A 15,677-nucleotide genomic window follows, 5' to 3' on the forward strand; every position below is an offset into this window, starting at 1 on the left:
TAATAATAATTATTATTGTTACTTAAATTTATTTATAATAATAATAATTGTTGCTAAAAATTATTAATAATAATAATTATTATTATTAATTATTAATAATATTAATTATTAGCGATATTAATTATTATAATATTAATTATTAGTAATAGTAATTATTATTAATAACTATTTTTAGACGAGTAGCTATTTATTTGTTTTTTTAATGTAAGAATTGCAAACACTCGTTAGCTTTTTTAAACCTTTAAACTTTTAAACATCACGAAAGATAATATTCCCTATATTAGCTTAAAAATATTTCAAATAAAAAAATTTAAACACACTTCTTATTGAATTAATCAAAAATTAAGTCAAACCGAAATATACAAGCTTCTTTTGCTACGAGAAACTATAAAATTCCTCTACAAATCCCTTTTATTTTTAATTCATGAAGTACAAAAACCAAAAATGCTACTCCGTTTTAGGGAATGAATTTGCCAAACTATTATTGACGCCAATGATGCTTCAATGAATTGTCTTAATAAGCACCACATCGAAAGGAGAAAGTGAGAATTGACCGGTCACAATCTCAAGAATGCCTCCTGCTGAAATTCCATGAGTAGACTCAAAATTGGCACCGGATGGTAAAAGAAAGAGAAGAAGATCCATGCTAAAAATGTGGAAAAAAATGGTGGGAAACATGAAATACCAGGCGAGATGAATAAGCTGCTCAGAAGTAAAAAGCGAGATCTGCTGCAGCTCTCGGACAGAGATGCTTTTTAAACAGCATATTTCAGAGTTATGACCTTGAACCATTCAGATTGAGTTCTACTGGTTAATCATTAGGTCAAAAATTCTTCAACATGCTCACTTTTTTTGCGTACTGTACAATGCAAATAAATTGAATGTTCCTAAAGCATAGATGTATATCAAGTGATAATAAAAAAAAACATTAATAAAGTATGTATAAAAAACATTTTAAGCATTCAAAATTCTAAGGTAAAATAAACAGTAATATAACATTAAATACTTAAAAATTCCATTCTTCTAGGAAAAAAATTTCAACATTAATTTATTGAAAATTTGAATACTTTTATTTGTGATAATAAACTGAAATAAAATTAACTGAAAACACTAGAGTATATCTGTGAGTCGAAATTAAAGTTAATTATTACATAATTATTAAGTTCATCTTAGTTTTTAGAATATAATCCAATTAATTTTTTGAGTATTCCGGCAAATAAATTATTGACCTTCAGTGTAATGCTCAATTTAGTTCAGATGATTTTTAAGATTGCGGTTAGTAACGAACTTAAAGTTTTTAAAATAAGATTTACGTAATGAGCAATATAAATCTACAAAATCTATTAATAGTCAAATTAAACAACTTCGTTTCTTTTACTTTTTAAAAAAAATCAATGCATTATCATTTGAATCTCTTTGGTAAGTAATTATTTTCCCAGTCGAGGAAAATCTGAGTACTTTATATTTTTCCAACAATTTCGAAAAGAATATTGTTCCAATTTTTATTAGTTCAGTCAGATTAATTTAGTTATTTCATTGAAAAAAAATTAAAAAAGTGCATTTATCGATCATTCATTTCTTGGCTTAAGTAGAACAGATAGATGATGGACTGATTTTATCCTCAAAAAATAAATATTTGATTGAATAATAATGATTTTGGTAAATATTATCTTTACAGTTTTAAATTATATAAATGAATAATTATTTCTTCTTTGCGAAAGAAAATAACATTTGTGATTTTTGAATTCCAAATTTAATACACTTAATAATTATTATTTATTTACCGAATTAAATTAAAATTAAAATTTTAACAAATTGAGATACGATATAAAAATAATTAATTTTTAATTGCTTGAAAAATTTTGTTGTAAATTATAATGAAATATACAATAATTGTGTGTAATCCTATTTAAAAATACAAAGTCATAATTTTAAGTAATTATTATTATAACTGTTTTTATTAAATCTATTTTTCGGTCAAAGTAAGCACCCTATTAAATTTTATTTTACTTTATTACTGACTTGGTAAAGCCGATGCAGATTTGGGTTTACGGCAAATCAATGTCAGCTCCATACCATTGTATTTTTGAACCCAACCTATCAAGGGGATTCTAACCTATGATCCGTCCGATATTTTCCGTCAGTAATGTGGAAGGAAACAATGTTCAATTCGAACAAGCTGTCGCTAGAATTCGATCTTGAGTCGACTTATTAATAGGCGAGAGTTCTATCCCTTAAGCCATTGCGGTTCCTTATCAAATTTTATTTTATTTTATAACAAGCGTTGAACAGCTGACCCAATTCTGAGCGTACGACTATCAATGTTCAACTCCGTAGCCATGTAAGTTTGAACCCAAGGGAATATCTGGATAATATCTGGATCAAGCATTGGGACAAAATGGTCTTCTGATGGAACTAAATCGGAAACTCAGTACCCCCAGAGGTATGATTTGTTATAGAAACATGGAGGACTTTGCTACTCGACAGATTAACCGTGCATCAGTTACCGTTTACTACACTGGGAGTCTTCGGCTGGCGGGGATCAAACCCACGAGCTCTTGAAAATGGGCCAGCGCCCTACCGACCAGGTCATCCCGGCCTTAGAAGATGCATATAGAAGACAACTCCAAAAACTTCCCACGGTTAGCCAGACTGAAAAGGGTTCTAACCCATAATCCGTCCACCACTGACTATCCGGTACGCACAGTGGTCCGTGTGAACCGGGAGCAGAATTCATGTCAACCAGTCCCAGCTGAGATTCGAACCTGTGGCATCACATTGGGAGTCGAACGCTCTATCCCCTGGGCCACCGTGGCATCTTATCAAGTTGAATCAATATCGTTCATATCTGAATTTGGAAAAAAATCTCAGAAGTCAAGGAAAATCAAGAAATATCACAAACAAGACACGCAAACCTTCTTAGAGCTAGTTAATTCGCATTTGTGCAATATGAAAATGAATAAATGATGAAAAAATGAGGTGATCCATGAGATCAGGTTCGGGAAAAAAAGTATGGTGAAAAGTACCAGAATATAATAAAATTTACCGCGTTTCTAGTTCTATGGAATCACCAAAAAGATGGATAATTTTTACCATAGAGTTTTAATAATGATTTTGGGAAAATTAACAATCAAGTATTTGTAGTTGCTATAATCTGTGATAAAATTTGATAAATGCAGTAGAATTTAACAATTTTATCATAGAGCATGACATAAAAACCATTTTTTCAGTTAAATTTACTTTTCAGGTTTGAATATGTGGTAATAAGAACTTTAAATTTGAAAGTCAGAAGTTCCGGTAAAGCGTTTACATGTGAACGGTAAAACTACTATATGAAAAGCTCAAATAACATATATTTTAGTTCTTATTACCAGCATTATATTTTTTTTAACCAGGAATGTTATTACCATGCAATACGGTAATTGCTCGAGAATAGTTTTTTTCCGTGAATATAAATACTTTTTTTATAACTTCTTACAAAAAAAATGGGTTTTAGGCATTTAAGCAATTTTATTTTTAAAAAAAATTTAAATCATAAAAAAATATTATATTTTCGTGAAACTTATAGAATAATGTCAATAACAATTTCCAAATAAATTGAATATGAAAATAAAATAACACTAAATAAGAAAATGTAATATCAAAGCTTAAAATTAAGTGAAATAAAAAAGTTTTTTAAAATGAAATATAAACGTTTTTTTAAATACGCCAAAGAAGAATGGGAAAATATATAATTAGAGAAAAACCATTTTTCAAAAAAAATGGATAAATTACTAAAATATTTAAATTAAAGTTATAGTTAACATTAAGCATATTTATATCAAAGAAAATAAATTTTTCCTAACTCTGAAGAGGAAAGAATATTTTTTCATCTCTGCAAAGCTTTTTTGAATTAAAAGAAAAATTATTTATGTGCTTAATAAAATTAATATTACGAAATTAATGCAAATATGAAATTCTTGGCAACTAAAAGCTTTCAGTGTTTGATAAAATAAGACAAGTTTTATAAAATTATATGAAATAAAAATAAATAATATGACGTAAATATCGATTACCGTACCAAAAATAAACGTTTATTTATATTTAGTTTATTTTGTTATTTATCTAATTAGTTTTACTCAGTCTGATTTAGTTTATTTTGTTGTTTATCTGATTTTGATATTATAGACTGATTCGCCTACTTTCTGATTTACGAACGCTGATGTACTAGTTCATCGCTTCATTGTTTCTCAGATTTACAAATTTTCTGTTGATCTGATTCACTGATACTTTCTACATTGCTATTATTTAACAATTGCATTTTTCTTTTGATAACATTGAAACTTTTCTTAGGATACTTTACTATTTGCTTTACTTTTATTATACATTTACAATTTAACTAATTCATCTATTTATTCCATTTTTTTTCTACCTTTATTCACTGATTCTACAAAGAATCAGTCATAACCATGGTTGTCATAGAGACGAGAATTATGTGGTTTCAAACTCAAAACTACAAACAATGTTAAAGAACATCAGGATGAAAAACAATCCAATAAATTAAACAAACACGTACAGAACATTGAAAAACAATTTTAAATAGATATAGTGAAAAAAAAGTAAACGAGGGGTCTTCTGTTAAATTAATAGCTCCATAAAATGACATCAACAAAAGTCAGAACTCTCTCACCCTAGACTGATATTAATGTAAAAATAATTATAAATGTGATTTTTTACATAGAATTAAATTATTCTAATTATTTAATAATATACTGTTACCAGATACATAGTTACCAGAATTTGTATTTTAACATAGGAAAATTATATTTAACATTTTTAGCATTTGAAAATTTTATTTAATATTTAAGTATGTTTAAACTATTAGATAGCAGATCTTGCGTATATCGTAATTATTGCTTCACTGGGAAAAAAAAGTATGGTCAAAACTACTGGAATATGGTGAAATTTACCATGCATCTGGCTCCATGGGAACACCTAAAAGCTCAGTAATATTTACGGAAGCATTTTGGTAATTATTTTGATTAAAAAAAATATTGTTTTATAATAGGTGATAAAATTTGGCAAATGATTCAAAATTTTATTATTTAATTATGATACCTTAGAGCATGGCATAAAAATCCTTTATTTGGTTTAATTTACTTTTCAGTTTTATAATTTTCACTAAATGTGTGGAAATAAAAATTATAATTTTGAAAAACAAGAATTTTCGGTAATCCGTTATCCTGTAAATGTAAATTTTACCGGATAATTTATGCAAATGATTGGTTTAAATACCATATATTTTGGATTTATTAACCAGAAATATGATTTTTTGTTACTAAAAATGCCGTTACCATACAGTGCGATAATTTTACCAGAATTTTTTTCTCCGTGTAGTTTTACTATGTTTGGATAGTAAAAACAGATATTGAAACTTGTATAAGTACTGTAACATTTTTAATAATTTCAATTCTTTATTTTAGACTTAGAATTAACTTTTTAAAGAGTCATAATTTCTAAATCTATCAAATATATTTCACTCTTTCAAAAGTTCTGCTTACTTACCAAATTAAATGTATTCCTGATTTCAATTTCATGCTACTTCTGTAAATACTATTTCCGAATAAAATAATAACATATATTCATGAAAAAACCTTATTGTACTGAAACATACCAACTTGTCAAATTGTATTTAATGATTATAATTATATTAACAAAACATTTTTGTTACTGTTCGTAAGAGCATTTGAATAAAATCATTCAAAAGGAAGAAATAAATCAAAACTTAAGTTGAAAGATGTCGCTACGTTACTGACAAATTTGTTTGTCATGTTTCATAAGTACACCTGCAGATATGAAAACAATCAAATGGAAAAGTGAATGTTTTTACAACGTCATTCGCGACTGTTTGAATAAAATAATGAGAAATCTTTTTAAACATCGATATCGAATGATATATTACTGCAATTTAAGGTTAAATAAATTTAATTTTTCATTTCGTTACTTTTAAAAGTACAGTAATTTATAAATATCCTAATACTTACTAATTTGTTTACTACTTGGTGTAACCATTTAAGGAACAGATTATCAAAGAAATCGGATGCTTCAATTNTTTTTTTTTTTTTTTTTTTTTTTTTTTTTTTTTTTTTTTTTTTTTTTTTTTTTTTTTGTAAAAGAGATTTCAAATTTTATTTTATAACCATCGTTGAACAGCCAGCTCAATTTTGAGTTTACGACTAGCAATATTCAACTCTGTAGCCTTGTAGTTTAAAACCCAAATCAGAAGATTGATACTTGGTATATTTGTTACTTTAATTTTAGTACTTTTCGGTTACTCGGGCGCAAACAAAAAGTTGCCTAAAAATGTAGACCTCCACCAGCTTTTTTTTCTTCTTTTTTTTTTTAAACAAATTATTAAGTAAAATTGAAAAATAAATAAAGGAAATTTTAAAAAAATTAAAGATAGTTAAATATTCTTCTGCTTGGCTAACCGAAAAGTAACATAATTTTTATCTATATATTTATTTCTCTTACGCGGTATTTCTCTGCCTAAATTGGCAGCACAATAGTCATCTATAATAATAATTTTATTTTTTTAGGTTGTCTTAAGTAATAATTTAAGTGATGTTAAAAAATCAATTATACATTGAGTATTATTCAGTTTCATTTTGTCTTTCATTAGGTAGTCTTACGTGATGGTTTAAGTAGTTTTTAACAGTCAGTTAAATATTACTGATACGTTAAGTAATTATTTAGAATAGTTTTGTATTTTTATAGATATGAAAACTTAGTTACAAACATTGCTGAATTCTACCGTCGAACTATGAAAAGTTTAATTTTTGCCACGCGAGAAATTGACGAGATTTCTATGACAATCAACAAAAACCAAGGGCAAACTGTTGAAAATATTGTTCTAAATTTGACACAAGCTATGTTTAGGGACATTCCAAAGGGAGGTCTTTTGAGTCGGTGACCACATTGTCACTAATATAAGGAACAGATTAACATTTAGCAGTGCGCTTAGTAATGGTGATTCCACATATATATTTTTGTTCTCATGTATATATTTCAACCCCTAATTTCATTATCCAATTGAAATTGAAATATTGCCTACATATTTTTCACACGTTGAATATTTTACTTTATTTAATACTTTATAACCGTTGTTGAACAACCGACCCAAGTTTGTGCTTACAAATACTACTGAGGATATTTTTAGTCAGCACTGTTATCTGCGTGAGCCAGGTGCGGAATTCGTATCGACCAGCCATCACTGGGATTTGAACCTGGGTGATCACATTGGAAGATGAACGCTCTATCCCCTGGGCCACCACGGCTCATGTTAGAATATTTAAATACAGTGAACCAAGTGGGTGACCAAAGGCGGCTAGTAGTTTTAAATTCTGTGATACTTGAAATCCTCGTGTATATTTCACACACAAAAAAAAATGATTTAATTTTTGATAAATTGTATGCTTGTGTTTAAGTGCATCCTGCAAACATTAAATGTGGAATTCAAAAAAGAATATTTGATTAAAAGTAGAGTGGTTTATTTTAACTGTAAAGTTTTTCTCTCCAAAATAAATCAAAACCTTGAATTAAATTCTGTGAAAGCTTTTAAAAAACTTAATCTCTTCCGATAAAAAAAATTAGCTTTCTTTTTTTTAGATAGTTGAAATATAATATTCATAAAAGTTAAAAAAAGATGAAGAAAAGCGTAAAATGCATAATTATCGCTACTTATACTGTCAGTTCAGAGTGTTAAGTTATTTTTAAGATTTCAAGAAGTAATGGAAGAGAGACCAGCATATTTTTCCATTAAATAAAATAAATTTAAAATTATTTTTTATTAAATATAATTAATATAATTAAATATAATTAAGATAGTTAAATATTTATAAAATTTATGAAGTCAATTTTTCAACTGAAGAAAGAAATATTTATATATTTTTTAAATATTACTATGATCATAAAAAAAGAAATAGTAACTAACATCAACAAAAATAATTAACAACAAAATGCTCTAATCATTTGAAATAAGTTCAGAAGATCTCCTCAAGAATTTCTTAAAATACGATAAACTAAAATCTAGGGCATAAATTTTTAAATATTGCATAGAAACAAGGAAGCTCCACCCCCTGTTCGTACCGCTCACCAAAACCCGTTATTGCTTCTTACTTATCATTGTTTTGTTTTTTTTAAGAAAGTCGATACTACCCACAAAAATATTTTTTATATAAATACGTAAGTAAAGTAAAGCATTTCCACAACAGCCCGTTGTAAGCCAGGTGATCATGGTGGTTATATCTCCACAATTTCATCACCAACGGCCTGATTATGACAATGTAGCCAGCACTGGGCGTAGAGGCCGCCTTCATTTTCCAGATCAGCTGATACCTATCGACCTGCTGAGTGTACTTCAAGCCACCATTAGGCATCGAACCCCAGGGTTTACGAATGACAGTTCAGTACCTTAACCACTGAGCTATTGCGGCTCAATAAGTACCTTACTATTATAATTTTGTGTAGGAAGATTTTGTTAATATGTGTTAATTGTAACGGAATGAATGATTATCTGGACTTGAAAATAATCATATGTATTTGAAAAAAATTAAAAATTTAGGTATACAGATTATGCGACTTTATAAGAAGAAATAAGTGAAAAAATAATTTTACTCGTGAACAAGACATATTATAACAGTTCAAATAAGAAACGATGCTTCTTCATTTAGTCAATATTAGATTTTTATTATGATTTTGTTAACTTGTTTTCGTGTAAAGGGGGGGGGATCATACTGTCAAAATTTCGAACACATTCCGACAAATTAGAGCATTTAAATCTTTACTAGAGCTCCAAGCCTTGACTACAGTGCGAGTTTCCATCATTTTTAATTCATCCTTACTTCCTAAGTAATCTAAAGTTGATGTAAAATTTATCGTCATTTTATCAGAAAATAGAATTTATGGTCAATAAAATTCCAATAGCATTTTGACTAACTAGTGAGCTTAAATCTTTACTTGAACCCAATCTCTTATAACAATAAGCATTTGAATAGCTTTCTCATTACTGCAAAATTTGTCGCCAAAGTGAATTCGTAAATCAAAATTTTGACTCACCACCTTTAAAAATCAAATAGGCTTAAATAAAAGAAAGTAAAAAATTTTAAAAATTACGTTTATCTGGTTAACCAAAAGGAGAAAAAAATTTCAGACTAAACAGAAAATGTATGTGCATCACTTTGTTTTAAATTTCTATCCCCATCGAAAATTCCCCAAAATTCCTTCGAAAGTGATGGGTTAATTTAAGTTTTAGATCTAAGAAAAATGAGATTATTTTCACTTTTTTAGTCAACTTAAAAAATCAATTTTTTAATTTTTTTTTTCATAAAATTAACAGATTCTGTCTCAGACGCAATTAAAAACAAGTTTACAGTAGAAATCTACAATCAAAGATATTTAAGATACTCTATTTTTAAATATTTTAGTATTTCATAGTTGTTATCTTATTTGTATTGAAGGCTTTCTAAAATAAAACAAGTTTAATTATTATGTGATGAACTAACTCATAAATTCCAATTTCTAATTAAAGTTACTGATTCAGATAGTTTAATTTACAAACTAATTCTTATTACCATTAAGCTTGCTATACCGAGTTTTGACATTTATACATTTTAAGAAAGAAATTCATTCTAAACAATATATACAGATTTCCTTACCAATGATTGTGCTTCCTATTCAATTTAATGCAAGTATACTTTTGCAAAATATGATGAGTTATTTTCGATCAATTAACTTCTTATCTGGTTTGAGCAGCCCTATTCTCCCACGATTTCATTTACAGATGTTCATTTTCTGAAATAAATCTTATGTAATTAACAAGATTTTTTTTTTCTAATACTTTTCAGATGTATTGATTCTGAATCTAGAAACACTAATTCATATTTATTTATCTGACTAATCACCTATAAAAAAAATCAAAAATTCAGACACTCAAGGGGCCCTTGCGAATCTTAATTTTTATAAATTGTATTCTAAGAATAAACAACATTGCCTTATATATCTTTTAAAATAAATAATAAAGTGTGCATTTGTTTTTCTACAAATAGTGATTGATTATCATGCAAACACCAATAATTTGAATAGTTTATCAACAAGAAAACTTAAAAAAGTCAATTGAAATCTATTTTTCTACGTTCCAATGAAAATTTCAGGTACTTGGGCATTGAAAGATGTTTTAATAACTGTTTAATTTGACAAAATAATTCATACCTTTTGAACTTATTTTAATTTGTTATACCCTTATGTTTATTTAATTTAATGTAATTTAATTATTTTAATTAACTTCCATATTTTTCAAATTATTTTATTGTTTGAAGATTTCAACTGGTTAGCATATAAAAAAAAATTTTCAACTTATACATAAACTGCTGTTTGTAGAAAATGCAACACCATGAAAGAATCATCAGAATCAAATGAAATTTAATGCAGAAACGACTTGTACTGATACAAATAAATGATGAAATTTTCAAAACAAAAGAAACAAATTAAGCGTCCGAAATCAGTATTTGGTGCAGCCACCACGCGCTGCAATAAGTGCTGCTATACGACGTGGCATGGAGTCAAACAGATGTTGAATATCTGCTTGAGGAAGAGAATTCCATATCGCTTGTATGCGCAACCAAAGTTCGTCTTTGGAAACTGCAGGACGCGGATCACGAGTGAGACGCCGACCAACCATATCCCACACGTGCTCAATAGGCGACATATCCGGCGAATAAGCAGGCCAAGGAAGAAGTTGCATGCGTTGTGCTGAACAGAAGTCTCTAACAGTCCGCGCAACATGTGGGCGTGCATTATCCTGCTGAAAGATAGCTCCAGGGATGCCTTGAAGGAAAGGAACGACTTCGGGCTGTAGCACTTCACGGACGTATCTGTTGCTATTGAGATTACCCTCAATTCGTATCAAATTGGATCGTCCATGATACGAAATCGCACCCCAGACCATAACTCCGGGTGTTCGACCACTATGTCGTTCAATAATACACTCAGGAAGGCAGCGTTGACCGGCATAACGTCTAACACGAACACGGCCATCATGGGTCCACAAATTGAAGCGTGATTCATCTGAAAAGACAACTTGGTGCCAATCAGCTCGCCAGTCTCTGTGCTCAAGAGCCCACTGCCGACGCAGCCGTCGATGATCCGCCGTGAGGGGAATCCTGTATAATGGCACCCTTGCACGCAATCCACGGCGCAGCAGACGACGACGAATTGACGAAGCCGACAATTGTACACCTGTAGCAGTAGACCAATGTGCTGCCAGCTGCCTGGAGGAAGCTGTGCGATCATTCACCGCCATGCGGAGCAGGTGTCGATCATCGCGCTCTGACGTCACCTTCTGTCGTCCAGTGCCTGTTTTTCGAGTTGTTCGGTGCTCGTCGGTCCACTGCTTCCAAACTCGCATCACTGTGGAACTGTTCCGCTGCATACGAGCTGCTATTGCGCGATAGGAAAATCCTCCTTCTCGAAGGCCGATTATCCTCCCTCGTTCAAACTCCGTAAGTTGCTTGAATTTCTTATTCTTCCGTCGTGGAGGCATACTCAGGTCTCACTAAACGTTTGCCACTAACAAATAATCATAGACTATTTTCAACGTCCCGCTACAGCACTTTATTTATACGCTTTCAGCATCAATTCAGAGGGCGCTGCGCGCGCCACGCACGCGCGATGGCTCTGAAACTTTATTAATTTGCATAATATCCTATATCCATTATTAAAATAATATTTCATTTGATTCTGATGATTCCTTCATGGTGTTGCATTTTCTACAAACAGCAGTTTAGTTTAAAAATGCTTTTTTTGAGTTTTTGGGGTAATCAAAATGTGCTTAAATTTGTTAAAATTATTGCAACATATCTTAAAAATGATTTATTTTTTTCCTTTTAAGGTTTTTAGTTCGTTTTTAAACATTATGATATGTCATAGGAGTCTAAAATATTTTTGTGCCAGGGGGCCCTGCATGCTATAAAGACGGCCCTGCCATGCTGCCTTTCCCATAATTATTAGTATTTTTAGTGCATATAGCATAAATAAAAGTTATATATTATAAAATAATATAATAGAATTAAATTCCTGCAATGGTCAATTATTCCGCCCAAACTTCTCCGAGGCTCCACATAGTCGTGCACTTGCACGAATTCATTTTTTCGAGGCACAAAAGGCGAATCGGTTATGTTGATTCAAACACATTGTGATACATAATTCATGGGAGCATGTTATTAAGGCTAATTCCCCCTAATAATCCCAATAGTTACACGAAATAAGGCTTTGTTGGTTTTTGTATTTGTCTCATTAAAAGCACATGGTCTAAATTTAGAACTCTTATCTTGGTTGAAACAGATTATTTAACATCTCTGTCAATTTTGAACGGATAAACCCAAGTCACCCCGATAATTACAAATATCAAAACAAAAATTTCAACCATTTTCATTTTCCAAGCTCTTTTAAGCCAAACATTATTCCATTCATAGAGTTAGCAAAGTCATGAGCATTATTCAAATATATTTAAGCCAACAAAAATATGCATTATGCTTGCAAGTTTTTCTAATTAGACTAGTCCCACAGTGGACTCATCGTAAGGACACAGTTGCCAGTAGAACACCAAAATCAAGCATCACTGGCTGCAGGAAATAAGCGGTTGGGTGACCGCTTTGATCAGCCTAAATAGGGACTGATGGTGTGAGGTATCCGTCCTCGTTAAAGTGTTCTACCGTAAAGTGCTCGATTTCACGCGCATGTGTACGGGTTACCAAAGCAGGGGAGCCATCCCCTCTGCAGAGGATCAAAATTGTGATGGCAAGTTGGATCATCCTCGGGGATGTTTCCCACACCGTCACCAATAGCCCATTGTGCAGCTCTAGTGCGACGTTAATAAAATACCTACCTACCTAATTAGGCTAATTTCCCCCTAATTTGCCCGACAAATCACAATAATTACAAATATCGTTAATTTCTCTATTGATCTCATAAAAGAAAGCATGATTTAAATTTGAGACTTACATGTTAACAAAAACGTCTTAGTTTGCATTGCTGACAATTTTTAACTAATTTTACCCCGTTTATTAAAAAATATCAAAATAAAACTTTAACCAAGAAATTCAATATTTGATAACTTTTATAGTGTTCGCTTCAAAATCGGTGGATTTTCAAACAAATTAGTTTTGAAAAAGGATGACTTAAATGCTTAATCTCTGAAAGTTAACTTTCATCCCTTATTTGTTTCTTTGGAAGTTAATTTTCCAAAAAACGTTAAAGCAAGTATTTCTTTATTTCTAACCAACATTCTAAATACCAGTTTTCATAGTGCTTGCTTCAAAATCGGGGAATTTTCAAACAAACTTTCAATTCCTATTTAATCCTCTTAGAAATGAAATTTTAAAAAAAAATTATGAAAATAAAATAAAATTAGTTGAATTTGCCTGTTATATAACAAAATGGGGAAAAGAAAAAAAAAACAACGTTTGTTCATGTGTAGGTAGTTCGAGTTGCCTTCATTTTATTGACAAACACTTTCTTCCTTGACAAATTTTTCTTCAAAATGATCGTTTCATCAACATAATTGTTCCATCGACTTCTTCGTTTAATTGACTAAATTATTTCATCACTGTCAACAGTGTCATATAGTTAATAGGATCATCTCGTAGAAAAGGTGATTTTATCTACAATATGATTATTAAAAATTCGGTTTTTAAATGTATGGAACTAAGTAGACGCTCTTCTTTAGCGTTATAATACATAATGAAGCATTCTCACAGCATGCAGTTCGCATATGCCCATCGTACGTCGATGTGATTAACGCATACGTGAGAAGTTTAGGGGAATCGCTCATGCAATGTGAATGCTACCTTTGTAGTTTTCCATTTGCTTCACACATATGCCAAATTTCGTTAAGGACGTATGGTTATTTGATGTCATCAGGGGGACAATTTTTAAATTCTTTTTACAATTTGCATTACGTTATTCATTTGAAACTGGTTTCAAACTTAAGAATAAGTGTCATATATTTCAGAAATACCCATATGTAAAATATATTTTGAGACCAGTAGAAATTCTATTTAGCTATTCGTTTTTAAGGTTACAACATAAAGTTATTGCTTCGCAACTCTAAAAGCTTTCGTAATTTTTTTTTAATAAAGTCTGATTATTTGGTATCATCCTTGTGACGCATTTTAATAATTTTGTTGGATCGCGGAAATCGTTTTTAACCTAATTCAATTAAATAAAAAAGTGTCATATTTTTAAAATTAAGCTTATATATTTAGATGTAATATTTTTTATGCATGTTTTATTTGAAAATTGACTTCAATGAAATCAAAAATCGAATAGCACTAACATAATTTTTTCTGAATTATGATTTATGAACCAGCTTTGTTGTTGTTTTTTCATCATTTATTAATAAAAACATGTATGTTTTAATAAAAACATGTAACTAAAATAAAAACATGTTAAAAACATGTTACATTAAATAAAAACATGTTATGTTTTTTAGCGAGATAATAAATACATAATTTTAATCCCAAAAATTTAAAGAATTAGTTAGTAGTTGTTACCGTATGTTGTGACGAAAAAACTAATTTAAATTTATTAAAACTAAACAGAAACTTTTACGGGTTTCGGTTTTTTAGTTTTCGATTGATTGTTCTTTCATTTTGGCAACACCAAAATTTTCACTGTAACTTTCACTTCTACTTATAACTTTCTTAATGTTTATTTACATTTCTTGATCTTTTTAATGATTCCGGCAATTTTGAGGTAATGCAACATTAATTTACTCTGGTAGCTTAAAAAAAAAACAAGAAATAAATAAAAATTCCTTAAGTTACCTACTTATTACACGTTAAACGTTTAAATAAACTATTATTCGCATTAAAATTCATTTGAGAATCTAATAACATTCTAGTTTCTCAAATTATTATTAATTAATAAGGAATTATCATTTAGTATTTGTAAATATATAAAATATTTTTAAACTATTTATTTCGATAGATAGGCTTGAAAAATTTACTTTGATATTATTGATTGTAACTGATGAATAAATTGTACGTAACCTCAAAGGAAAGTAATTTGTTCATTCAAAAACCGAATGTAAACAGTCAAATTTATTTATGTTTCTAAAATATTCTATTGCATACTTATTAAACTTTTACATGGCCTTTTTCGTTCTAATTTCTATATCAATTTCCGAAATTTAATGCCCACGAATTTAACTCAATATGCTTAAGTTATTACTTAAACAAAACTCTAGAACAATAAAGGTTCATATTAAAAAAATGGTTCTTTTATTTCTTCTTAATGCTGCTGTTTTATACTAATGTAAGTTATGTTTGTTTTTCTCATTACACTTTGGTCTATTTTAGAATAAAATAGCCTATCCTAACTTGAATCTTCAGAAATTCATTTCAACATTTCTTTATATTGCACTTAACTACTGTTTAGTAAACTTTTATTTTACAAACATTTCTGTGTTTTAAAATAAGGGTTAAACTATGCAACAAAAAGTTCAATGGTTAAAATTCAATACAGTTTAAAGGACATTTTGAACAGTAATTCAAATTTATATTTTGATGTAAGCCAAATATAGTACTTAGTATTAAAATTTAATCATCTTTCATGTCATAATTGAATGAAGAATTTAATAC

At 29.4% G+C, this 15,677-nt stretch overlaps 2 protein-coding genes across 4 annotated transcripts in view; one reads left to right on the plus strand and one right to left on the minus strand.

Moving 5' to 3' along the window:
* Positions 1-9,939, minus strand: part of LOC107439891 (uncharacterized) — a 24,895-nt gene extending 14,956 nt beyond the window's left edge. The window contains exon 1 of one of the 2 annotated variants that reach the window (XM_016052632.3): positions 9,696-9,939. The gene's annotated coding sequence lies outside the window, so the exon portion shown is untranslated. Of the gene's footprint in view, positions 1-5,544; positions 5,809-9,695 lie in introns of those variants that run through there. The other variant, XM_071177793.1, reaches the window with a different exon arrangement.
* The window catches only part of LOC107439884 (WD repeat domain 24), a 36,660-nt gene that overhangs the window by 641 nt on the left and 20,342 nt on the right, over positions 1-15,677 (plus strand). The window contains exon 1 of one of the 2 annotated variants that reach the window (XM_016052624.3): positions 14,675-14,790. The exons of the other annotated variant lie outside the window; for it this stretch is intronic. Within the exon in view, the coding sequence (XP_015908110.1) occupies positions 14,771-14,790 (20 nt within the window). The 5' untranslated portion in view covers positions 14,675-14,770. Of the gene's footprint in view, positions 1-14,674; positions 14,791-15,677 lie in introns of those variants that run through there. 2 annotated transcript variants of the gene reach the window in all.

This window comes from Parasteatoda tepidariorum, chromosome 2 (genome assembly GCF_043381705.1).
Source record: "Parasteatoda tepidariorum isolate YZ-2023 chromosome 2, CAS_Ptep_4.0, whole genome shotgun sequence".
In the NCBI taxonomy this organism is placed as follows: domain Eukaryota; kingdom Metazoa; phylum Arthropoda; class Arachnida; order Araneae; family Theridiidae; genus Parasteatoda; species Parasteatoda tepidariorum.